Consider the following 27,369-nt stretch of genomic DNA (forward strand, 5'->3'; position numbering starts at 1 on the left):
CTTCTCCTGAAACTACTTATCCCATGATTCTTTTGAAACGCATGCGCACATGGGAACAGGAAGACAATTGTTTGTTAGCAACAGTCGCTGAGGAGTGAAGTGTTAATGTGAAACGGTAACAAATGTGTAGGAAATGAATAGTTAATGGTAAACATTATGCATGCATGCTTTACTATTGGATAGACACTTTTAAACGGGACGATAGCTAACTTGTTAGCTTGCTTATCCACTCTAAAACTAACGTTAGCTAGTTCATTGAGACTTGGCTTCAGACGAGCCGCTTGTTTTTGTACGTACGTAGCCAAACGAACCTAGCTAGCCTATTTGTGAGCTATTTTAACCTAGAAAGAAACATTTAGCTAAGCTAATAGAACAGTAATAATATGTACGCCTATTCTAGACATTGATAGCAACTAGTTAGTACTGTTAGTTGCATGGTTTTCATCCGACCTTCCTAGCTAAAACAAGCCACAGGAGGTTGTGTCCTGTTAGTCTTTCATTGATGGATAGCTGTGATGTCTCAACCTTTTGTTTCCAGATTGAACCATGTCAACGTTTGCTGACGAGACTGCAGCAGATGTGCCCGTTAAAGACATCACCCTAAACCTCACTAAGGTTGGAGTGGGATTATCAGGTTATTAATGCCATTACTTGACTTTGGTTTACTTTACTCTACCCTATGGACCTTAACAATTGGGTCTAAACTGGTGGTAACTTCCTGGCTCTGTTTGCAGAGATGCTGGTAGCCCAGAATGCCCGGGCGAGGCAGGCGATCTTGCGGGTGAGCAGGGAGGAGCTGGAGGACAGGTTCCTACGGCTCCATGAGGAAAACCTGCTCCTCAAACAACACACACACAAACAGGAGGACAAAATCAAGAGGTGGGAACTGCACCTGGATGTATGCACACACACGCAACACACACACACATTTAGCTAAGGTTTCAACATCAATGCATACCCCTACAGTATCAAACCTTAGAGTTCAACAACTCTTCATGTGGATTCCTTGCCTCTGCTTCCATTCTATTGAACTTCAAACTTCTCTTGGCTTTTCGCAGGATGGCCACCAAGCTGGTGCGCTTGGTGAAGGACCGTCGGCGTGTGGAACAAGTGGCTGCAGGTGGGGTGCGATCAGGGAGCCGGGACGTGGAGCTGGAGGAGATGATGGAAGAGCTGCAGGAGAAGGTGGACCACTTTGAAAATAAGTGGATGCGTCCGAAATTGCACCATTATTCCCTATATAGTGCACTAGTTTTTACAAGGGCTCTGGTCAAAAGTAGTGTAGGGAATAGGGTGCCATTTGGGACATAACCAGTGTTTTCATGAATGTTTTTGTGTGTTATCCTCTAGGATTTCAAATGCGCATCTTGTCGATGTACGTTTTGTTTATTTGCAACCCAAAATTGAGTGTAATTCAATTCTAGGTCCAGGAGCTGCAGATGCAGAATGAGGGCCTGAAGCAGCGCCTGTTGGCCGCCAAACAGCAGCTGCAGACGCAGAGCAAACGGCCCACCCCCTATGGCCATGTCCAATCACGAGTCAATACAGGCCTGCGGAGGCTGAGGGAGGACACGTTCAGCCTGGCTCAGCTACCCCCTGCTGCCCCCAGAGGTGACCTTTGACATTTTACTTTTATACTCTGACACTGAATCCCAAAATAACTCCTAGTCTTTACTCCCTAGGCATAGATTGGATAGGAAAGCAATATGGCTTTAGCCTCATGTTTGAATATTGGTGGGAGTTTTCTGTTAGCCTTAACTTTTGTGTCTGTTTGTGTCTCCCAGGCCCTAGAAGTGTGGAGGTGGAGATGAGTGGCAGGGCCCCTCAGGGTCTGCTGCCCAGATACGGACACAGTTTGCTGGACGACGCCAGAGCTGAGATCCGCAACCTGTATGTAATGTTTTTATCAGCTAGCTAGACTGTGAGGGACTGTACTTTTTGCACCATATTAGCAACATCCCCTCCATGATTGCAATGCTCTCTCTCTTATTCTCTTTCTCTCTCTATCCTCCCTCTCTATCTGTCTCTCTTTCACTCAGTCTTTTTCTGTCTCTCCAGTTTTCTGTCTCTCTATCTCTCTCTCACCTTCCCTCTCGTTTGTCTTTTTTAAAATTCATTTTATTAATATATTTGAATACATCTATTTAAGTGATAATGCCCAAGAAGCCGGTGTTTGGAGGATATATTGGCACAGGTACTGTTAGGGTCGAAACGAAGTCTAGAGCTGGCAAACCATACCAATATATCCTAAAAACTGTCTTCGAGGGCATTTTCACTTTTACCAACATATTGAAATAATTATTGACATTTTTGTAAAAAAAAATGTTATTTTGATTAATTTATTAATGCTATTTCATCCTTCCACAAGATATAGTCCCAACACAAATCTAGGGTTGATACCCAAGCCGGCTGGTTGTTCGTTCTATCGGTTCGGTTGCGAAACCGTCGTTCAGTCTTCTTGATCTGTATCTATGGACGCGACCCAGTCGTTCGTTATAAATGTTCCATTGCCATACTGGCTGGCAACATTCTTATCGCTTGCTAGCTAGCCAACTACTGCTAACTTACAGTCACATCAAAAAGTGCAGCCCAAATAACAACAGTAGCTGCATTTGTTTAAGCTGTTTTCTAGTGACCTTTATTTGGACGCATCCATAACAATGAGCTAATGAGGCATGATTTCACCTGGCATAGAAAATGTCAGGACACTGTTGTTCAGAGGAGCTAGCCAACAACACAGCTAACACAATCACTTCAAACTGAAGGTGGAAAGACTGCAAACTAGCTGCACTTCATTTCGTTGGACCTTTTTCCAATTTACATTTCTTTGAATATATCCATAAAAATTATGCCAGCTGATTCACGAGTTCGACTGGCTGAGAAACACTGCCTGTCGGTCTCGTCCCGACTCCCGACACGTTCATTACTATGGGACACACGGAGGTCAAATTTGAATATTGAAACAATGTTGCAAATGACATGAGAGACAGACAGCAAGGTTTATAGAAATCTCCACTGTTGAAAACTACATTTTAGTCTCAAGGAAATGTGAGATAATGTCTAGATGCTTTTTGTAGTGGAGATCAAGTTTATAAATTGTTTGGCTGAGTTAATGAGACATTGGATTGCGCAGTCAGATGGAACAAAGTAAATAGACATTTTAACATCATATGTTTAGCCGGTGGTAACTTGTGGAATAGACACAGGCTGGAATGTGGTTTTAACCAATCAGCATTCAGGAATAGACCCACCCGTTGTATAAATTTATAATAGAGCCCCACAGTGGTGTCATAAAACCTAGTGGTCAAACAGGACAATGGTTCCAATTGTTTTTCCAACATTTGATAAAAGTCACCTTGTCCTAGAGAGATGTACATGGTTATCAGGGTAAGCCCTTTTGTGTTTCTAAAATCCCCTATGGGAAAAATCGATTGGAACCATTTCCCTGTTTGACCGCTAGGTTTTATGGGTATTTTGACTCATGCTGTGGATCGCCTACAATTTTACACCAATTTTCTTCATTTTTGGCTCTTACATCCTTCTGGACACTTTTTATATTCTGCTGTGTTTTGTATTATTTACCCATAATGCTCATTGAATTGACATTCCAAATTACCATTAAATAAAGCTCTGATTGATTAGTTCTACCATGATTCATTGTGTTGACCAAAAAAACATAAGCAAAAAAACAAAAACATCCTGCCAATACTGCTATTTTACTTTTCAAAATCCATACATTCTAATTATTGCATCATCATTTATCCCATGATGACGTCACTCCGCCCCCCTCCAGCCCTATAAAAGGGGCCCCCGGCCCATCTAAAAGTCATTCATAGTCTTATCTGCCGCACCAGGGTGTCCCGGCGTTGAAGGAGAGGAGGCCGCAAGCGATAGACAGGCTAGGTAACCTACCTGACTGAACCTCCCGTTTCTCCTTCCCGACAGACTCCTGGTAGTGTAGAAATGTTAGTCTGCTTAAGTTAAAGAGGGCTTTCAACTACACTGAACAAAAATATAAAGGCAACATGTAAAGTGTTGGTCCCATGTTTATGTGCTGAAATAAAAGATTCCAGACATTTTCCATATGCACAAAAAGCTTATTTCTCTCATTTTGTGCACAAATTTGTTTACTTTCCTGTTAGTGAGAATTCTCCTTTGCCAAGATAATCCATCTACCTGACAGGTGTGGCATATCAATAAGCTGATTAAACAGCATGAGCATTACACTGGTGCACTTGGTACTGGGGACAACAAAAGGCCACACAACACAATACCACAGATGTCTCAAGTGTTGTGGGAGCATGCAATTGGCATGATGAATACAGGAATGTCCAGCAGAGCTGTTGTCAAAGAATTTAATGTTCATTTCTCTACCATAAGGCACCTCTATTGTTGTTTTAAAGAATTTGTCAGTACGTCCAACCGGCCTTACAACCGCAGACCATGTGTAACCACACCAGCCCAGGACCTCCACATCTGGATTTTTCACCTGCCGGATGGTCTGAGACAAGCCACGCGGACAGTTGATGAATCTGTGGGTTTGCACAACCAAAGAATTTCTGCACAAGCTGCCAGAAACCGTCTCAAGGAAGCTCATCCGTTTGCTCGTCGTCTTCACTAGGATCTTGACCTGACTGCAGTGAAGTGAATGCTGTCCCACTTCATGTGACTAACAGAAATGGAATCATGTGTCCCTGAACAAAGGAGGGGTCAAAATCAAAAGTAACAGTCAGTAGTATCTGGTGTTGCCACCAGCTGCATTAAGTAGTGCAGTGCTTCTCCTCATGGACTGCACCAGATTTGCCCGTTCTTGCTGTGAGATGTTACCCCACTCTTCCACCAAGGCACCTGCAAGTTCCCGGGAATTTCTGGGGGGAATGGCCCTAGCCCTCACCCTCCGATCCAACAGGTCCCAGACGTGCTCAATGGGATTGAGATCCGTGCTCTTCGCTGGCCATGGCCGAACACTGACATTCCTGTCTTGCAGGAAATCATGCACAGAACGAGCAGTATGGCTGGTGGCATTGTCATGTCAGGATGAGCCTGCAGGAAGAGTACCACATGAGGGAGGAGGATGTCTTCCCTATAACGTACAGCGTTGAGTTTGCCTGCAATGACAACAAGCTCAGTCCGATGATGCTGTGACACACTGCCCCAGACCATGATGGACCCTCCACCTCCAAATCGATACTGCTCCAGAGTACAAGCCTCGGTGTAACGCTCATTCTTTCGACGATAAACGCGGATCCTACCAGCCCTGGTGAGACAAAACCACGACCTGTCAGTGAAGAGCACTTTTTGCCAGTCCTGTCTGGCCCAGCGATGGTGGGTTTGTGCCCATAGGCAACATTGTTGTCGGTGATGTCAGGGGAGGACCTGCCTTACAACAGGCCTACAAGCCCTCAGTCCAGCCTCTCTCTCAGCCTATTGTGGACTGTCTGAGCACTGATGGAGGGATTGTGCGTTCCTGGTGTAACTCGGGCAGTTGTTGCCATCCTGTACCAGTCCCGCAGTTGTGATGTTCAGATGTATCGATCCTGTGCAGGTGTTACACACAGTCTGCCACTGCGAGAACAATCGACTGTCCGTCCTGTCTCCCTGTAGCGCTGTCTTAGGCGTCTCACAGTAAGGACATTGCAATTTATTGCCCTGGCCACATCTGCAGTCCTCATGCCTCCTTGCAGCATGTCTAAGACACGTTCATGCAGATGAGCAGGGACCCTGGGCATCTTTCTTTTGGTGTTTTTCAGAGTCAGTAGAAAGGCCTCTTTATGTCCTAAGTTTTCATAACTGTGACCTTAATTGCCTATCGTCTATAAGCTGTTAGTGTGTTAACAACTGTTCCACTGGTCCATGTTCATTGAACAAGCATGGGAAACCGTGTTTAAACCCTTTACAATGAAGATCTGTGAAGTTATTTGGATTTTTATGAATTATCTTTGAAAGACTAGGTCCTGAAAAAGGGATGTTTATTTTTTTGCTGAGTTTAGAATATTATATATACACTGCTCAAAAAATTAAAGGGAACACTAAAATAACACATCCTAGATCTGAATGAATGAAATATTCTTATTAAATACTTTTTTCTTTACATAGTTGAATGTGCTGACAACAAAATCACACAAATTATCAATGGAAATCAAATTTATCAACCCATGGAGGTCTGGATTTGGAGTCACTCTCAAAATTAAAGTGCGAAAACCACACTACAGGCTGATTCAACTTTGATGTAATGTCCTTAAAACAAGTGAAATGAGGCTCAGTAGTGTGTGTGGCCTCCACGTGCCTGTATGACCTCCCTACAACGCCTGGGCATGCTCCTGATGAGGTGGCGGATGGTCTCCTGAGAGATCTCCTCCCAGACCTTGACTAAAGCATCCGCCAACTCCTGGACAGTCTGTGGTGCAACCTGGCGTTGGTTGATGGAGCGAGACATGATGTCCCAGATGTGCTCAATTGGATTCAGGTCTGGGGAACGAGCGGGCCAGTCCATAGCATCAATGCCTTCCTCTTGCAGGAACTGCTGACACACTCCAGCCACATGAGGTCTAGCGTTGTCTTGCATTAGGAGGAACCCAGGGCCAACCGCACCAGCATATGGTCTCACAAGGCGTCTGAAGATCTCATCTCGGTACCTAATGGCAGTCAGGCTACCTCTGGCGAGCACATGGAGGGCTTTGCGGCCCCCCCAAAGAAATGCCACCCCACACCATGACTGACCCACTCCCAAACCGGTCATGCTGGAGGATGTTGCAAGCAGCAGAACGTTCTCCACAGCGTCTCCAGACTCTGTCACGTCTGTCACATGTGCTCAATGTGAACCTGCTTTCATCTGTGAAGAGCACAGGGCGCCAGTGGCGAATTTGCCAATCTTGGTGTTCTCTGGCAAATGCCAAACGTCCTGCACGGTGTTGGGCTGTAAGCACAACCCCCACCTGTGGACGTCGGGCCCTCATACCACCCTCATGGAGTCTGTTTCTGACCGTTTGAGCAGACATATGCACATTTGTGGCCTGCTGGAGGTCATTTTGCAGGGCTCTGGCAGTGCTCCTCCTGCTCCTCCTTGCACAAAGGCGGAGGTAGCGGTCCTGCTGCTGGGTTGTTGCCCTCCTACGGCCTCCTCCACGTCTCCTGGTGTACTGGCCTGTCTCCTGGTAGCGCCTCCATGCTCTGGACACTACGCTGACAGACACAGCAAACCTTCTTGCCACAGCTCGCATTGATGTTCCATCCTGGATGAGCTGCACTACCTGAGCCACTTGTGTGGGTTGTAGACTCCGTCTCATGCTACCACTAGAGTGAAAGCACCGCCAGCATTCAAAAGTGACCAAAACATCAGCCAGGAAGCATAGGAACTGAGAAGTGGTCTGTGGTCACCACCTGCAGAACCACTCCTTTATTGGGGGTGTCTTGCTAATTGCCTATAATTTCCACCTGTTGTCTATTCCATTTGCACAACAGCATGTGAGATGTATTGTCAATCAGTGTTGCTTCCTAAGTGGACAGTTTGATTTCACAGAAGTGTGATTGACTTGGAAATTACATTGTGTTGTTTAAGTGTTCCCTTTTATTTTTTTGAGCAGTGTATATATTTTTTAAATCATGCACACACTTTCCACTGGGATGTTGGGATGTTTTGTGTATGAAAATATGTATACTATATATATTGAAAATGAAATGCAGAAATATCACATTTACCTAAGTGTTTCGACCCTTCACTCAGTACTTTGTTGAAGCACCTTTGGCAGCGATTACAGCCTTAAGTGTTCTTGGGTATGACGCTACAAGGTTGACACACCTGTATTTGGGGAGTTTCTCCCATTATTCTCTGCAGATCCTCTCAAGCTCTGTCAGGTTGGATGGGAAGTGTTGCTGCACAGCTAATGCCAGGTTTCTCCAGAGATGTTCGATTGGGTTCAAGTCCGGGCTCTAGCTGGGCAACTCAAGGACTTGTCCCGAATCCACTTCTGCATTGTCTTGGCTGTGTGCTTAGGATCGTTGTCCTGTTGGAAGGTGAACCTTTGCCCCCAGTCTGAGGTCCCTGAGCACTCTGGAGCAGGATTTCATCAAGGATCTCTCTGTACTTTGCTCCGTTCATCTTTCCCTCGATCCTGACAAGTCTCCCAGTCCCTGCCGCTGAAAAACATCCCCACGGCATGATTCTGCCGCCACCATGCTTCAACGTAGGGATGGTGCAAAGTTTCCTCCAGACATGAGGCTTGTCATTCACGCCAAAGAGTTCAATCTTGGTTTCATCAGACCGGAGAATCGTGTTTCTCATGGTCTGAGAGTCCTTTAAATACTGTTTGGCAAACTCCAAGCGGGCTATCGTGCATTTTTCTAAGGAGTAGTTTCCATCTGGCCACTCTACCATAAAGGCCTGATTGGTGGAGTTCAGCAGAGATGGTTGTCCTTTTGGAATGTTCTCCCATCTCCACAGAGGAACTCTGGAGCTCTGTCAGAGTGACTATCGGGTTCTTGGTCACCTCCCTGACCAAGGCCTTTCCCCCCCGATTGCTCAGTCTAAGAAGAGTCTTGGTGGTTCCAAACTTCTTCCATTGAACAATGATGGAGGCAACTGTGTTCTTGGGGACCTTCAATGCTGAATAAATGTTTTGGTACCCTTCCCCAGATCTGTGCTTCAACACAATCGTGTCTCTGAGCTCTACGGACAATTCCTTCGACCTCATGGCTTGGTTTTTGCCCTGACATGCACTGTTAACTGTGGAACCTTATATAGACAGGTGTGCCTTTCCAAATTATTTCAGATCAATTTAATTGACCACAGGGGGACGTTTTTATTTATTTTTAATACATTTTCAAACATTTATAAAAAATAATTTTATTTTTGTCATTATGGGGTATATTGTGTAGATTGATGAGATTTTAGAATAAGGCTGTAAAGTAACAAAAATTGGGGGAAATGAACGGGTCTGAATACTTTAAGCTGGAAAATATGGAGAGTTGTACTTAGTAATGTGTTGTATTGGATTTGTCCTAAACATAGCAATTTGTATTCAGGACAAAAAGTTTATTGCTTTGCCACATTTTTTGCAGTATTGATTTTGTGCCTGTTGCATTTAAAAAAAAATTTTTATTCTGTACAGGCTTCCTTCTTTTCTCTCTGTCAATTAAGTAAGTATTGTGGAGTACCTACTGTGTTGATCCATCCTCAGTTTTCTCCTATAACAGCCATTCAACTCTAACTATTTTAAAGTCACCATTGGCCTCATCGTCAAATCCCAGAGTGGTTTCCTTCCTCTCCGACAACTGAGTTAGGAAGGACGGCTGTATCTTTGTAGTGATTGGTTGTATTGATATACCATCCAAAGTGTCATTTAATAACTTCACCATGTTAAAGGGATATTCAAGACTGTTTTTTTATTTTTTACCCATCTACCAGTAGGTGCCCTTCTTTGCGAGCCATTGGAAAAGTTCCCTGGTCTCTGTGGTTTAATCCATGTTTGAAATTCACTGCCTGACTGAGGGACATTACAATTATGTGTGTGTTACAGAGAAATCATTTGAAACAATATTGCACACAGTGTGAGTCCATGCAACTTATTATATGACTTGTTAAGCACATTTTTGCTCCTGAACTTATTTAGGCTTGCCATAACAGTGTTTGATTACTGATTAGCTTTTATTTTTAACTAATTTTGAAAAAATATTTTCACTTTGACATTATCGGGTATGCCAGTGACAAACAAATCTAAATTTCATCCATTTTAAATTCAGGCTTTATCACAACAAAATGTGGAAACAGTAAAGGTGTGTGAATATTTTCTGTGGCACTGTGTATATAGATAGGTTGTGTGTGTATAAACACTCAGTGGCAAGTTTATTAGGTACACCTATCTAGTACTGGGTCGGACCTCCCGTTGCCTCCAGAACAGCCTGAATTCTTTGGGATATGGACACTTTGCTCAGTTGGTATCACGGGACCTAACGTGTGCCAGGAGATGCTGTTCTCTCCACTACCGTTGTACTGCTCCGTCATTTGCCTGCTTGTGACCCGCCTGTTAGTTTGCATGATTCTTGCCATTCTCCTTCGACCTCTCATCAACGAGCTGTTTTCGCTCACAGGACTGCCGCTGATTGGATGTTTTTGTTGTTGTTGTTTGTCTTACCATTCTCTGTAAACCCTAGACACTGTCGTGCGTGAAAGGCCCAGGAGGCAGGTAACTGACAAAATAAAGGAAACCCCAACGTGGTGTCTTAATAGGGCATTGGACCACCACGAGCCAGAACCGCGTCAATGCACCTTGGCATAGATTCTACAAGTGTCTGGAACTCTATTGGAGGAATGCGACACCATTTATCCATGAGAAATGTCATAATTTGGTGTTTTGTTATTGGTGGTGGAAAACGCTGTCTCAGGCGCGGCTCCAACATCTCCCATAGGTGTTCAATTGGGTTGAGATCTGGTCACTTAGACGGCCATGGCATATCGTTTTCATCAAACCATTCAGTGACTACTTGTGGCCTGTGGATATGGTCATTGTCATCCTTTGGGTTCATAGCCTTGGTAGCCAAAATAATGGCCTGCCCAGCAATCTTATACATAACCCTGAGAATGATGGGATGTTAATTTCTTAAATTACTCAGGAACCACACCTGTGTGGAAGCACCTGCTGTCAATATAGCTTGTCATACTTTGTATCCCTTATTTATTCAATTGGTTCCATTATTTTGCCAGTTACCTGTAAAGTTTATATTTTTTACTGTTATTGTTGTCATTCTCACTTTGCTTTAGCAACAGTAGCCTTGTCATTCATTCTAATAAAACAAATCTGAATCTTTGTCTGTCAGTGAGAATGTGATTGAGACTCAACGGTCTCACATAGAGGAGATGGACAAAGCTGCAGAGCTGCTGAGGGACCAGCTGAGGAGGAAGGAGAGAAAATTTGAGGAGTCGCTCCTCCACCTGCGAGAGCAGCAGACCACTGGGCAGAGGTAACACACCATGCAGAAGTAGCTACTCTGCATCCTAACAACACACTCCTCAATCAACCGCATTGAGCACATAAATTTCAACTTTTGGTTGATTTTGTTTTTGGTGGAGATTCACATCAACAATAAGTGGTAGTGTTCACGTACCTGTATATCTCCAGTTGTTTTATCCAGCAACGGCATACACACACACACACACTATGTGGGAATAGTGATCAAAACCATGCCTCTGTGTTGTGGTGTCTCCAGATCTACTATCAAGGACAACGTGGAGATGATCAGGTTGCAGAAGCAGCTTGTTGAGAAGGGCAACGCGTTCACTGTGCTCGAGGGCCGATTCCTACAACTCCAAGAAGTAAAATACAACTGCATGTTCCAGGAGACACTAGTTCATTAGCAATACTCTAGCAATGTCCAGTGTGGATTATTTGGGAAATGCATGTGGCATTAGTACTGCACCAGATTGAGGTTTTAAGAAAAATATTTGAGCTGATTAGAAATAAATGGGATTCAGACTATTTTTTGGGGTCTCCACCGCACATTCTAATCTATAGTCGACATGGAAACTTCAAATATCTTGTTCTTTCAGTCACATACTATTCAAACCCAGTCACCATGGTAATGACCACAGTGTTGTGATTGCAGAGTCAGAGGACCCTGAAGGTCAGTCATGAAGCTGTGATGGCCAAGGTGGATGAGTTAATGGGCCAGCTGAAAGACGAGCGACTGAGGAGTCTGGGCCTGGAGAGCCAACTACAGGCCAACTCATTCTCACAGAGAAGGACAGAGGAGGTAACCTTCCGATACATTTGGGGCTGGTTTCCCAGACCCAGATTAAGCCAAGTCTTCAACTAAAAAAAGCACTTTCAATGGAGATTCTCCATTGAGCATGCTTTATAGTCCTGGACTAAGCTTAATCTGTCTGGGAAAATGGTTCTTATGGTTTAGTCATTTAGCAGGCACTCTTATCGAGAGCAATTTGATGAGATTGAAACAATCTCATAACATTGTAGGGACACCCTTGGCTAAATTCTTGGCTAATAAACTATCCTCTTTTTTTTTAATGAAACACAGTTGCAGGAGCAAATCTTTGACCTGGAGAAGGAGAGAGTGTTGCTGAAGGAGAACTGTGATAAACTGGTGAACAGGTGAGGGGTTGGACACCACGTTTGTACGTTGCTTTGCGTGTTGAAATCCTACATGGAAAAACTCTTTGTATGATCATTTTGTGGATGACATATGGCTTTGTGTTCCCAGTGCTTTCGATGTAAGCCAGGATCAGACATTTAGGATGCGGGAGCAGCAACTGAAACTACAGATAGCCCAGCTAGAGATGGCACTGAAGTCGGACCTGACGGACAAAAACGAGATTCTGGACAAGATCAAGGTTGAAAGAGGTAACTGTCGACCAGAAACGTTTTGTGTACATTCAGAGACGTTTTTACATTGAAGTGTTTTAATTGTGTTACTATTTTAGATATGAACGAAAAATTGAGCCAAGAAAAGGAAGACATTCAGCTTCGGTTCCTGGAACAAAAGCAGCAGTTAGATGAAATAAGGGATCGAATAAAGTTTTACACCAAGGTACAGGAGCCGGTTCTCACTCCATATGAAAATGAATGTGTTTTTTAATGTGTATACCTCAACCAACATGGATATAGATGTGCGTTCATGTTTTTTCTCTTGCAGGAGAGTGAGGTCGATGTGGCAGAACTCAGTGAGGCACTGATGCTAATCAAGGTAATTGGTCATTTTACCTCAAATCAAATGTATTTAGAAAGCCCTTTTTACATCAGTAGATGTCACGAAGTACTTATACAGAAACACAGCCTAAAACCCCAAAAAACAAGCAATGCAGATGGTAGTAGCACGGTGGCTAGGAAAATCTCCCTAGAAAGGAAGAAACCTAGAGGGGAACCAGGCTCTGAGGTGTGGCCAGTCCTCTTCTGGCTGTGGCGATTAGAATACATGGCCATTTAGGCCAGATCGGTCTCTTATCGCTACCTGAAATCATGCTCTAAGGCAGGGTTGCCCAACCCTCTTCCTGGAGATCTACTGTCCTGTAGGTTTTCAGTCAAACCCTAATTTAGCATATCTGATTCAGCTAGTTAAGGTTTTGTTGAGCAGCTAATTAGTGGAAGCAGGTGTGTTAAATTAGGGTTGGACTGAAAACACACACTGAAAACCCTAGGTCTCCAGGAAGAGGGTTGGGCAGCCCAACTGTAAGGTCCACTTTGACCATATGCAGCATCACCATATGTTACCACTCCCATCCACAAGGGGGCACCATGCATTACAGTTTGCACCGAAATGAACGCCTTTCCCGTTTGCCACAAAGTAAAAATTGGCTATATTGTACAAATGTATGAAAACAAAAAATAGCTCTTTTGGTTTTAATTTAAGGTTAGTCATAAGGTTAGCAGTGTGGTTAATGTTAGGGATCAGGTTAGGGTTAGGTTTATAATCATTGTAAATTGTAGCAATAGGTGGGGTTTAGACAAAATGATGACTTTGTTGCTGTGGTAACTAGTGACAACCATTCTTCCCTCCCTCAGGTGCGTAAGTCCCAGAGGAGTGGTGAGCTGGGCTTCCTGGAGGAGGAGGAGGTGCGTAGCGACACGGAGCACTCCGTGAGGGAGCTGCAGGCCACGCACGCTGAGACCATCCAGGAGCTGGAGAAGACCAGGAACATGCTCATAGTCCAGCACAAGATCAACAAGGACTACCAGGTACGTGGTTATACACAGCATGAATCACTTGGACTACAGTTCGGAAAATAACTAGATATTCCATAACATTTGCAACAAGGACAATTGAATGGTGTCTTACATTACACATACTTTTAGAAATGGTCTTTATTCGTAGTATTTCACTTGAGGTGACATACTTAAAAAAATATATATAAAAAAAATTACACCGTATTCTTGTGTCTCAGGCGGAAGTTGAAGCGGTGACGCGTAAGATGGATGACTCCAAACTGCAGTACGAGCTAAAGTTGGAACGCCTTGCCCAGCTGCTGGACATGAGAGCTGCCAAGATCAAGAAACTAGAGGGTATGTATTTATTCTGTCACGATTATTGTGTGTTGTGGTGATTTTATTGTTATGTCTAGTTTTGTGGTGTTTGGTCGTGTCTGGTTTTGTCTTTATTGTCATTTTAACTGATTTTCTTGTTGTACTGTACTCTCTCCGTTCACCCCGCAGCCCAACTGAAAGACATTGCCTACGGCACCAAATCACACGTTTTCAAACCCGAGGTTACCGACGACGACGTAGCCGACGAGTTCGACGAGACCGTACACCTAGAGCGTGGAGAGAACCTTCTGGAAATCCACATCGGCATGGCGACCCTCTCCCCAGTCGCCCTGGAGACACTGAGCGACCGCGAGCCCTCCACCTTCTGCACCTACGCCTTCTACGATTTCGAGCTGCAGGCTACACCCGTAGTCAGGGGAGCCCGGCCGGCGTACGGCTTCACGTCGCAGTACGTGGTGAGGGTGGACGATCTATTCCTGCAGTACCTCCACACAGGTTCGGTGACGCTGGAGCTGCAGCTGGCCCGGGGCATGGACTTTACGACTGTGGCTGTGGGGCAGCTCAGGCTGTCGCAGCTCCTAGAGAACAACAGCAAAGCCCATGGGATCGTACAGCTGGTTGGTGAGTGGAGGGGTTTTTAATATGGACTTCTTTCTACCAGGGTATGCAACTCAGATTCTCAGGTTTCTACTGTATATCCAGTACCTACAGTAACTCTGCTCTCTCTTCTCTGCTCCTCAGGTGTGGCTGGCGAGGTGCAGTCATTTGGCTCTGTGGAGTACTGGGTGAGGCTGCGGGTGCCCATGGAGCAGGCCATTCGGCTGTACAAGGAGAGAGTGAAAGCCCTGGGCTACCTCAGCTCTGCTTTCAATGCGGAACAGCAGGTAGCTAGTGGATATTGTAACCAAACTAATCTTTCTTGGACAGACTATGTAAAAAATTGTACCATACATGCACTGCATGGTCAAAAGTATGTGGACACCCCTTCAAATGACTAGACTAGGCTATTTCAGCCACTCCTGTTGCTGACAGGTGTATAACATCGAGCTCTCCGCCATGCAATCTCCATAGACAAACATTGGCAGTAGAATGGCCTTACTGAAGAGCTCAGTGACTTTCAACGTGGCACTGTCATAGGATGACTCCTTTCCAACAAGTCAGTTCGTCAAATTTCTACCCTGCTAGAGCTGCCCTGGTCAACTGTGAAGTGGAAACGTCTAGGTGCTATATCGGCTCAGCCGCGAAGTGGTAGGCCACACAAACTCACAGAACAGGACCCCCGAGGGCTGAAGCGCTTAAAAATTGTCTGTACTCGGTTGCAACACTCACTCCCGAGTTCCAAACTGCCTCTGGAAGTAACGTCAGCACAAGATCTATTCGTCAGTATAGCTTCATGAAATGGGTTTCCATGGCCGAGCAGCCGTACACAAGCCTAAGATCACCATGTGCAATGTCAAACGTCGGCTGGAGTGGTGTAAAGCTCGCCGCCATTGGACTCTTGAGCAGTGGAAACGCGTTCATTGGAGTGATGAATCACGCTTCACCATCTGACAGTCCAACGGACTAATCTAGGTTTGGCGGATGCCAGGAGAACCCTACCTGTCCCAATGCATTGTGGCAACTGTAAAGTTTGGAGGAATAATGGTCTGAGGCTGTTTTTCATGGTTCTGGGCTAGGCCCCTTAGTTCCAGTGAAGGGAAATCTTTGCTACGGCATAGAACGACATTCTAGATGATCCTGTGCTTTCCTGTTTCAGCATGACAATGCCCCTGTGGACAAAGAAAGGTCTATACATTTACATTTAAGTCATTTAGCAGACGCTCTTATCCAGAGCGACTTACAAATTGGTGCGTTCACCTTAAGACATCCAGTGGAACAGCCACTTTACAATAGTGCATCTAAATCTTTTAAGGGGGGTGAGAAGGATTACTTTATCCTATCCTAGGTATTCCTGAAAGAGGTGGGGTTTCAGGTGTCTCCGGAAGGTGGTGATTGACTCCGCTGTCCTGGCGTCGTGAGGGAGTTTGTTCCACCATTGGGGGGCCAGAGCAGCGAACAGTTTTGACTGGGCTGCGCGGGAACTGTACTTCCTCAGTGGTAGGGAGGCGAGCAGGCCAGAGGTGGATGAACGCAGTGCCCTTGTTTGGGTGTAGGGCCTGATCAGAGCCTGGAGGTACTGAGGTGCCGTTCCCCTCACAGCTCCGTAGGCAAGCACCATGGTCTTGTAGCGGATGCGAGCTTCAACTGGAAGCCAGTGGAGAGAGCGGAGGAGCGGGGTGACGTGAGAGAACTTGGGAAGGTTGAACACCAGACGGGCTGTGGCGTTCTGGATGAGTTGTAGGAGTTTAATGGCACAGGCAGGGAGCCCAGCCAACAGCGAGTTGCAGTAATCCAGACGGGAGATGACAAGTGCCTGGATTAGGACCTGCGCTGCTTCCTGTGTGAGGCAGGGTCGTACTCTGCGGATGTTGTAGAGCATGAACCTACAAGAACGGGCCACCGCCTTGATGTTAGTTGAGAACGACAGGGTGTTGTCCAGGATCACGCCAAGGTTCTTAGCGCTCTGGGAGGAGGACACAATGGAGTTGTCAACCGTGATGGCGAGATCATGGAACGGGCAGTCCTTCCCCGGGAGGAAGAGCAGCTCCGTCTATACAGAAATGGTTTGTCAAGATTGGTGTAGAAGAACTTGACTGGCCTGCACAGAGCCTTGACCTCAACCCCATCGAGCCAGGCCTAATATCTCAATATCAGTGTCCGACCTCACTAATGCTCTTGTGAAAGAATGGAAGCAAGTCCCCGCAGCAATGTTCCAACATCTAGTGGAAAGCCTTCGCGGAAGAGTGGAGGCTGTTATAACAGGAAAAGGGGGATCAAACTTAATATTAATGCCCATGATTTTAGAATCAGATGTTCGACGAGTAGGTGTCTACATACTTTTGCATCGCATAACGAGCAGCAGTATTTCTGGTGCTTGAACCCAGAACTTAATCTGACCAAATTCGATGAGATTTTAGTTCCGGGTAAACAAGATTCATAACCATACCACAACACAGAACTAGAAAAATGTAATGTCTACCCTATTTTGGTGGTTCAGTGTTGGTGCTTCAATTTCACAAAACTTTAGTTAAAATACTTATTTAATATTTGGCCCATAAATCCTCACTAACCCTACTCTGTTTTTCTATAATCCCTCAGGTGTCAACCTCAACCCTAACCCCCATTCAGTGTCAGCCGACGGAGGCATGAACCTGAATGAGCTCAACGTCACCGTCCGATGCTGCAGCAACCTGACCTCCCGCCATGCCCACCCACCCAGCCCCTACGTGGTCTACCAGTTCTATGACTTCCCTGACCACGACACCTGCATCGTGGGCGACTGCAGCGAGCCTCAGTTTGAGGACAACATGTCCTTCCCAGTGGCCATGGAGGCAGAGCTGGACAGCTACCTGAAGGCAGGGGCTCTGCTGCTCTACGTGTTCGATGACCACGATACCCAGAGTGAGATGTACCTGGGCAAGGCCAGGGTGCCCCTCCTGTCTCTGGCCCACGACAAGGCCATCACTGGTTAGTTTGGTAGTTAGTCAGGGTGGTTAGTTAGAGCAACTACACTGGTAATTATTGACTTTGAGTGTGTTTGTATGGGTTTAGGTTTGGTTTATCTGTCTCTTCAAACTGCATACATTACTTCCATGTTTTGCCTATTTTATTGAATCTTAGTCACACAAACGACTCTTTTTGTTTGAGTGGGACCAGTTGGGCCACTCCAACCATCGACATCCCCCCTGTGTGTCCACATCTCAGGTACATTTGAGCTGACTGACCCGTCCGGCCTCCCCAGTGGCCATATTGATGTGACGCTGAAGTGGAAGTTCACCTACCTGCCTCCTCCTGGCTCTACAATGACAGTTGAACAGGCCAAGTTTGTACCCAAAGAGAGACCAGTGAAGCTAACAACACGAAAGGTAGAGGAGAAGAAGGTGGAAGTGGAGGAAAAGAGGAGAGAGGAGGAGGAGAAGAGGGAGGGGAAGAAAGAGGAGTTGAGGATGGTGGTGAAGGAAGAGAAAAGGGCCAAAGCTTTAATTCCTCTTCCTACTACTTCAATTGCATCCGAGGTAAGTACAGGTACTATGAGGGTAATGTTAGCTTGGTCTGGGATGGTTTGATGGAGGTGTCTTCCAGTACAGAAATAGTATTTACTACAATGTACCGTTTGATGGGAAAGGATTGCAGTATGTTTCAGTTACCTTTTTGGTTTTTGATTTGTCATGAAATTGTGTTTGATTCTTGTCTCCCAAGTTGCCGTTACCAAAACCTAGACTACGGACCTTGGTGAAAGAAAAAACGGCAAGCAAAAAAGTCTCATTCGTAGATGTCACAGCACCCGGAAATCAAGAAGTTGAAAATGTTTCATGTCCCTCTATTTTGCCTGGAACAGAGAAAAGGGAAGTCTCAAAGTTACCGCCCCTAACAAAGGTACTTTATGTCTCTGTCTCTGAGTTATATGTTATATTAAACACATACCTATTTCTGGGGTTTGGTGACTATGGGGTTATTTTGCTTCATGTTATAGTTGTAATTTTAGCGTGTGTGTATATACAGTTGAAGTCGGAAGTTAACATACACCTTAGCCAAATACATTAAACTCAGTCTTTCACAATTCCTGACATTTAATCCTTGTAAAAAAAGTCCCTGTTTTAGGTCAGTTAGGATCACCACTTTATTTTAAGGATGTGAAATGTCAGAATAATAGTAGAGAGAATGATTTATTTCAGTTTTGATCACATTCCCAGTGGGTCAGAAGTTTACATACACTAAATTAGTATTTGGTAGCATTGCCTTTAAATTGTTTAACCTGGGTCAAATGTTTTGGGTAGCATTCCACAAGGTTCCCACAATAAGTTGGGTGAATTTTGGCCCATTCCTCCTGACAGCTGGTGTAACTGAGTCAGGTTTGTAGGCCTCCTTGCTCGCACACGCTTTTTCAGTTCTGCCCACACATTTTCTATAGGATTGAGGTCAGGGCTTTGTGGCCACTCCAATACCTTTGTTGCCCTTAAGCAATTTTGCCACAACTTTGGAGGTATGCTTGGGGTCATTGTCCATTTGGAAGACCCATTTGCGACCAAGCTTTAACTGATGTCTTGATATGTTGCGTCACTATATCCACATAATTTTCTATTTCATAATAATATCATAATAATCTATTTTGTGAAGTGCACCAGTCCCTCCTTCAGCAAAGCACCCCCACAATATCATGCTGCCACCCCCGTGCTTCATGGTTGGGATGGTGTTCTTCGGCTTGCAAGCCTCCCCCTTTTTCCTCCAAACATAACGATGGTCAAACAGTTCTATTTTTGATTCATCAGACCAGAGGACATCTCCAAAAAGTACGATCTTTGTCCCCATGTGCAGTTGCAAACCGTAGTCTGGCTTTTTATGGCAGTTTTGGTGCAGTGGCTTGCTGAGCGGCCTTTCAGGTTGTCGATATAGGACTTGTTTTACTGTGGATATAGATCCTTTTGTACCTGTTTCCTCCAGCATCTTCACAAGGTCCTTTGCTGTTGTTCTGTGATTCATTTTCACTTTTCACATCAAAGTACGTTCATCTCTAGGAGACAGAACGCGTCTCCTTCCTGAGAGGTATGACGGCTGCGTGGTCCCATGGTGTTTATACTTGCGTACTATTGTTTGTACAGATGAACGTGGTACCTTCAGGCATTTGGAAATTGCTCCCAAGGATGAACCAGAGTTGTGGAGGTCTTCAATTTTTTTCAGAGGTCTTGGCTGTTTTTATTTGATTTTCCCATGATGTCAAGCAAAGAGGCACTGAGTTTGAAGGTAGCCCTTGAAATACATCCACCTCCAATTGACATAGGCTAATTGGCATAATTTATCAGAAGCTTCTAAAGCCATGACCTAATTTTCTGAAATTTTCCAAGCTGTTTAAAGGCACAGTCAACATAGTGTATGTAACCTTCTGACCCACTGAAATTGTGATACAGTGAATTAGAAGTGAAATCATCTGTCTGTCAACAATTGTTGAAAAAAATACTTGTGTCATGCGCAAAGTAGATGTCCTTACTTTGCCAAATCTGTAGTTTGTTTACAATACATTTGTGGAGTGGTTGGAAAATGAGTTTTAATGACTCCAACCTAAGTTTATGTAAACTTCTGACTTCAACTTTACACTGGACCTGTAATGAGGCAATTCAATGTGATGATTAAGCTTTTAGAGTTATTGTCTACTGTGAGATTAGGCAAGGGATACATGCATAAGAACGGTGATGTGCTCCACAGGTGGTCACAGGGTCAGCGGTAGCACCAGAGCCTCCTCAGAGCACCACAGAGGAAGAGGATGATGAGGAAGAGTCTCACTTCTCTGAGGGACAGGTGATCGTAGCCAGCTCTCAGTCTACCTCAGACGAATCAGACATTTCCGAGGAGATTCTCGAACAGATGGAAGGTTAGCACCTCACTGATATCAACAACAACACTAGCGGAAACATGTAACAAAAATAACAACCAGTTTCCTTGGTCCAACGATAATGCTAATCATTTGTATCGAGGTCCTATCGGAATTGGGAAGGATATGTTTGTTTTCCCTGCTCTCCCTGTCTTGTTGTTTGGAGTGCAGCTGCTACACTCTGTTTAGAATTTTTCTACTTCTTGCGTCAATCTTAATCATATTCCAGCAAGGCCTAATGTACAAACAAAACCCAAACCTGTACTGTAACTCTCTTAAGTATGACTTTAGTGTACAGTACCTACTTTTTAGTCTGAGTTCGGATAGGGTTAGGGCTGCAGGGCAGCTCTGGCTCATCAGCCTTAATAGCCAAATGTATATTCACATTTTAGTCATTCAGCAGATGCTCTTATCCAGTGCATGCATTTTTGTCCTGGTCCCCCGTGGGAATCGAACCCGCAACCCTGCCGTTGCAAGTGCCGTGCTCTACCAACTGAGCCCCACGGGGCCAAATCCCCTATGGATCCTTAGGAAACACATACTTACTATTGTATTCTCTTTCAAGTGCAAACAGTCCATGCTATTGTTTGCTGACGTGTTTCTTCACCAGAAAACCCATAAATATTTTAGTTCTGCTGCCAATAGTCTTCAGGCTGGGGATAGCTGAGCCCATCAATGTTAATGCTGACCTTGAGTAGTACGCGAGAGAGAGACCCCCCCCCCTTTCAATGTTCAGCAGTGGTACATATCATTCAGCCTGCATCAATAAAACTTGCTGTCAACATGTCAATGCCAATAAGAATAGGTGATGTCATGTCAACTGTTATCACTCTCCCCAGTTTCTTTCAAAACACGTATGCAGTGTACACACGCTCACAGCAACACTTATGAATCCTCTCCTTCTCTATTGCTCAGTATAAACCCACCCTTGCTTCCTTCTGCAACACATCAAGCCTGAAATGCTCTTCTTGGTTATGACTGAATCTTTTTTCTCCTTCTCTCCCCCTCTCTTCCCCCCCCCCACAGACTTGGAGGCGGCCCCAGTGGCAGAGGACGAGGAACAGAGTGAATCTATCCTCTCAGACAGTGATGACTGCATTGTTCCTGGCCAGTCCATGGGACGGAAGGTGGGTGAACCAGGGATAGAGGATAGAACCCAGCCTGTTTGCCTTGTACTCTGAGTCCATAGAGGATAGGAGTACAGTACAGTTGGATAGAAAGTACTGTATCAAGGTTATTGGGCTTGTTGTGTTTATATCATGGGAATATAACAGCAGCATCCAAGTAAAAGTTTCTACCCAACAAGTCTAGTTTGCTTTAAGTTATTTGTATTGTTTATGTTGCCAACCATTGTTTGGACAAACCTCTAGTGCTGTAAGTATATTTACTGTGCCAAGGTTCTCTACTGATCATCTTTAACCAGTTTGTCAGATGGGATTATTGATTCTTTATTGGAAGCACAAAATACAAGCATTCATTCATCATTAATGGTGTTGATTTGAACTGTACAGACATGATATCCAGTTCAATATTAGCTGCATTATTATTGTTGATGGATAGGAAACAAATATTTCTCACTTGATCATCTATCTGGAAGGAGGTGGAGCGATTTGCTCTACAAGTGAGTTATTTGCACATTCCTCTCACATCTGCTAAGGATGTTATTTTAAAGTAAATGTACAATTGACTTAGCTATTTTAGATGACTCTCATTATTTTAGTAGTTTATATTTCAGTACAATTACGTCGGACCCCTTCCAAACATATTAGGAGGTATAAGAAATCATCTCCAGTATATGATCATCTAGAAATCTTCAGTCATTACTGCTCTGGTAGGTTAAGATTCTACTGTGTGTTCTTATAGACCCATCAGCCTAGTAAATGGGATCCACAGCATGAATATTAGCCAATAGACTTTCCAAAATCCCACCACGGCTAAAGCCTAAATGATGAGCCACCCTTTATTATTCCAGTGGCGTTATGTCACCGAGTCTTATTACGTTACAGCGTCCTGTTTGTCTCTGCAGCCTTCGGAGCGCGTGCGTGTGGAGATCGTGTCTCTGAGCCTGAGGCCTGAGTCGCGGGCAGCAGCAGACTGTAGTGTGGTCAGGTTGTTTGTAGAGTACTCCCTGTTGGACATGCCCTCTGAAGAGACACCACTGTCCCTGCCCAAACCCTCGCCGGGTATGACCAGCCACTACAACTACAGCAATGGTAAGGGAATACCAGAGAGTGCCTACACACACACACAAATGCTGAACCTTAATTGGGGAGGACGGATTTTTGGTAATGAGTGGAGCGGAATGGGTGGATTGGTATTAAAAACCATGTGTTTGATGCCGTTCCAGACATTATGAATAACTGTCAGGAGAAACGAGGCATGGCTTACTGGAAACCATGTGTATGATGCCGTTCCAGACATTATGAATCACTGTCAGGAGAAACAAGGCATGGCTTAATGGAAACCATGTGTATGATGCCGTTCCAGACATTATGAATAACTGTCAGGAGAAACAAGGCATGGCTTACTGGAAACCATGTGTATGATGCCGTTCCAGACATTATGAATCACTGTCAGGAGAAACAAGGCATGGCTTAATGGAAACCATGTGTATGATGCCGTTCCAGACATTATGAATAACTGTCAGGAGAAACAAGGCATGGCTTAATGGAAACCATGTGTATGATGCCGTTCCAGACATTATGAATAACTGTCAGGAGAAACAAGGCATGGCTTACTGGAAACCATGTGTATGATGCCGTTCCAGACATTATGAATCACTGTCAGGAGAAACAAGGCTTACTGGAAACCATGTGTATGATGCCGTTCCAGACATTATGAATCACTGTCAGGAGAAACAAGGCATGGCTTAATGGAAACCATGTGTATGATGCCGTTCCAGACATTATGAATAACTGTCAGGAGAAACAAGGCATGGCTTACTGGAAACCATGTGTATGATGCCGTTCCAGACATTATGAATAACTGTCAGGAGAAACAAGGCATGGCTTACTGGAAACCATGTGTATGATGCCGTTCCAGACATTATGAATCACTGTCAGGAGAAACGAGGCATGGCTTACTGGAAACCATGTGTATGATGCCGTTCCAGACATTATGAATAACTGTCAGGAGAAACGAGGCATGGCTTACTGGAAACCATGGGTATGATGCCGTTCCAGACATTATGAATAACTGTCAGGAGAAACAAGGCATGGCTTACTGGAAACCATGTGTATGATGCCGTTCCAGACATTATGAATAACTGTCAGGAGAAACAAGGCATGGCTTACTGGAAACCATGGGTATGATGCCGTTCCAGACATTATGAATAACTGTCAGGAGAAACAAGGCATGGCTTACTGGAAACCATGTGTTTGATGCTATTCCAGACATTATGAATCACTCAGGAGAAACAAGGCATGGCTTACTGGAAACCATGTGTTTGATGCCGTTCCATTAGCTCCGTTCCAGACATTATTATGAGTCGTCATAATGGTGGAAAATAAGTATTTGGTCACCTACAAACAAGCAAGATTTCTGGCTCTCACAGACCTGTAACTTCTTATTTAAGAGGCTCCTCTGTCCTCCACTCGTTACCTGTATTGATGGCACCTGTTTGAACTTGTTATCAGTATAAAAGACACCTGTCCACAACCTCAAACAGTCACACTCCAAACTCCACTATGGCCAAGCCCAAAGAGCTGTCAAAGGACACCAGAAACAAAATTGTAGTCCTGCACAAGGCTGGGAAGACTGAATCTGCAATAGGTAAGCAGCTTGGTTTGAAGAAATCAACTGTGGGAGCAATTATTAGGAAATGGAAGACATACAAGACCACTGATAATCTCCCTCGATCTGGGGCTCCACGCAAGATCTCACCCATGGGGTCAAAATGATCACAAGAACGGTGAGCAAAAATCCCAGAACCACACACACGGGGGGACCTAGTGAATGACCTGCAGAGAGCTGGGACCAAAGTAACAAAGCCTACCATCAGTAACACACTACGCCGCCAGGGACTCAAATCCTGCAGTGCCAGACGTGTCCCCCTGCTTAAGCCAGTACATGTCTAGGCCCGTCTGAAGTTTGATAGAGAGCATTTGGATGATCCAGAAGAAGATTGGGAGAATGTCATATGGTCAGATGAAACCAAAATATAACTTTTTGGTAAAAACTCAACTTGTCGTGTTTGGAGGACAATGAATGCTGAGTTGCATCCAAAGAACACCATACCTACTGTGAAGCATGGGGGTGGAAACATCATGCTTTGGGGCTGTTTTTCTGCAAAGGGACCAGGACGACTGATCCGTGTAAAGGAAAGAATGAATGGGGCCATGTATCGTGAGATTTTGAGTGAAAACCTCCTTCCATCAGCAAGGGCATTGAAGATGAAACGTGGCTGGGTCTTTCAGCATGACAATGATCCCAAACACACCGCCCGGGCAACGAAGGAGTGGCTTCGTAAGAAGCATTTCAAGGTCCTGGAGTGGCCTAGCCAGTCTCCAGATCTCAACCCCATAGAAAATCTTTGGAGGGAGTTGAAAGTCCGTGTTGCCCAGAAACAGCCCCAAACATCACTGCTCTAGAGGAGATCTGCATGGAGGAATGTGTGAAAACCTTGTGAAGACTTGCAGAAAACATTTGACCTCTGTCATTGCCAACAAAGGGTATATAACAAAGTATTGAGAAACTTTTGTTCTTGACCAAATACGTATTTTCCACCATAATTTGCAAATAAATTCATTAAAAATCCTACAATGTGATATTCTGGATTTTTTTTCTAATTTTGTCTGTCATAGTTGAATCTTACCTATGATGAAAATTACAGGCCTCTCTCATGTTTTTAAGTGGGAGAACTTTCACAATTGGTGGCTGACTAAATACTTTTTTGCCCCACTGTACATACACACACACACACAGACACCAAACACACACACACACACACACACACACACACTGTCACTCTTACTGAGCCCTTGCCAGTGTAGGATTTCAGCTACACATTAAGTAGCTAAAGAGAAACTGACAGGCTTGATGGAGCAACTCTGAAATGTTTCCTCCATTGAGTCTGTATGTGTGTGTGCTTGGAGTGTCAGATGTGATTCAGTAAGCCATGCCTTGTTTCTCCTGACAGTGATTCATGTGGACAAAGAGAACAACAAGTCCAGACGGGAGATTCTAAGGGGGGTGCTAGAGGGACGCAACCCCCAAATGGAAAGGTAAGAAAAAGGTTGTTAAGAGTGTGTGTCGTTTGTCCATTGCATGCGCATGCATGCTGGTAGTAAAAAAGGAGGCGTAGCTGAGATTTCCCTTTAACATTATGCAACATTACTGTCAGCTAGAAAATAGCCTAAATGAATAGACCAGATAGTGATGAGTTATGTGCTTCTCTATGGTGTCGCTGGTCATGGAAGGCAAGAAGATGAGGACAGGACTGTTGTAGACCGAACGGTTCTAGAAATAACCGTCTGTAGCTCTAGAAATGTACACACCGTTCCAGAGACTACATATTAACTTTGCCTGACCACTAACCTGCTGTGATTGGTCCCGTCTGACCTCTGGTGTGTTGCGATTGGCCAGTATCAGGTTCACGGTGGTGAGCGAGCCACCGGAGGAGGAGGAGCAGGAGAAAGAGTGTGAAGATGTAGGCGTGGCCTTCTTCAGGATCCCTGACATCCTGGAGCAACAGCAAGACCTGATTGAGACCAGCCTGAACAGTGAGTATTGTGTATGCATATTGTGTAGAAAACTGTGTCTTTATGTCAACTTGTGCAACAGGAAGTAAAACATTTGTGTTTTTTCTCACCCCCAACCCTCTTTTATGTGTGCATCTCTCTCTATCACTCTCTCTCTTTCGCTCCTTCTATTTGACTTTTACTTCCTCTCCACTCCCCCATTGTCTCTCTTTCTGAGTGTGTAGTTGTGGATGTGCAGGACAGCAGTGTGGTGGTGGGCAGTCTGTGTGTGTCTGTAGAGGGACTGGAGGCACTACAGTCTATCATGGAGGATGCAGACCATGACTACACGCCCCTCTCCTCACTGGAACAAAAGGCAGAGGGTTAACTCGCAACGGACATTTTACTAGTGTGAACGACTTGGGTGTTTAGCCTTGCACGCCACAAGACTGCGTCAGCTCATTGAGCTAAAGCCTAGGCATTAGCTAGCACAAGTCTTCTGGTCTCAGACAAGGTTACTCATCACATAAAAATGCTTCACCAAATCACAGCTGTGACACTAGAAATCAGTGGAGGCTGGTGGGCGGCGCTATAGGAGGACGGGCTCATTGTAATGGTTGGAACGGAGTCAAACTTGTGGTTTCCATATATTTGATTTAATTCAATTCCAGCATCTACAGTGACCCTGTCCTCCTATAGATCCTCCCACCAGCCGACTGCTAGAAATACATTTTTACTGCTGCTTACACAAACATTCATCACTTCACTTATTTCTTCCCGGGAGCTACAAGAAGTAAAACTTGGAATGTGTAATGGCTAATGTGGTCTATGGACACACTTTTCTATGTTCTGATTCTGTTATGTATGCAAATGAGTCAATTGCAAATTATACTGTATTTAGGTCATGTATTTAGGTCATCTATTTTATTTATATATTTTTATAGTTGAAAGGGATTCTTTTATGAGGCAGTATGGCACGCCATGTCAGTGGCGTGATGTGTGAAATTGTGTTGGTAAAAAACGGTGTATTTATATGGCCTTGTGACATTGGCTCTGGTTATAATTGGATAATTAGCACGAACCAGGAGTAATGTACGGACTGTGAAAACGTGTACCTCAAAAATATATTTTATATCTGAAATGAGGGTGTTCAGTAGAGTTATAGAATGTCCAAAGCATTGGGAAAGATCTTATTTTTACCTGTGTTAGAATAATAAAGAGTTTAGTTTCTAAATTA

The 27,369-nt window shown here is 44.6% G+C and overlaps 1 protein-coding gene across 1 annotated transcript; it reads left to right on the top strand.

Annotated features, from left to right (window-relative positions):
* LOC115109644 (protein fantom) lies at positions 1–27,369 on the top strand. The gene is made up of 26 exons (XM_065009856.1): positions 1–115; positions 539–634; positions 735–879; positions 1,059–1,185; positions 1,425–1,611; positions 1,785–1,890; positions 10,813–10,956; positions 11,203–11,308; positions 11,599–11,745; positions 12,028–12,101; positions 12,211–12,350; positions 12,431–12,537; positions 12,643–12,693; positions 13,509–13,682; positions 13,889–14,006; positions 14,157–14,609; positions 14,730–14,879; positions 17,187–17,555; positions 17,793–18,103; positions 18,288–18,464; positions 20,289–20,454; positions 21,481–21,581; positions 22,481–22,667; positions 25,592–25,676; positions 26,038–26,174; positions 26,378–27,369. Exons 2-26 carry the CDS (start codon positions 547–549, stop codon positions 26,518–26,520), a joined length of 3,993 nt encoding a protein of 1,330 aa, XP_064865928.1. The 5' UTR covers positions 1–115; positions 539–546; the 3' UTR covers positions 26,521–27,369.

Source organism: Oncorhynchus nerka, linkage group LG25 (genome assembly GCF_034236695.1).
Source record: "Oncorhynchus nerka isolate Pitt River linkage group LG25, Oner_Uvic_2.0, whole genome shotgun sequence".
Taxonomy (NCBI): Eukaryota; Metazoa; Chordata; class Actinopteri; order Salmoniformes; family Salmonidae; genus Oncorhynchus; species Oncorhynchus nerka.

Excerpts from the sequence above, each read along its gene's own strand:
- LOC115109644 (XM_065009856.1), top strand. The coding sequence starts at position 547 with ATGTCAACGTTTGCTGACGAGACTGCAGCAGATGTGCCCGTTAAAGAC. Across the intron at positions 18,465-20,288 it reads AGTTACCGCCCCTAACAAAG|GTGGTCACAGGGTCAGCGGT; the intron begins GTACTTTATGTC and ends TGTGCTCCACAG. Across the intron at positions 22,668-25,591 it reads CCACTACAACTACAGCAATG|TGATTCATGTGGACAAAGAG; the intron begins GTAAGGGAATAC and ends TTCTCCTGACAG.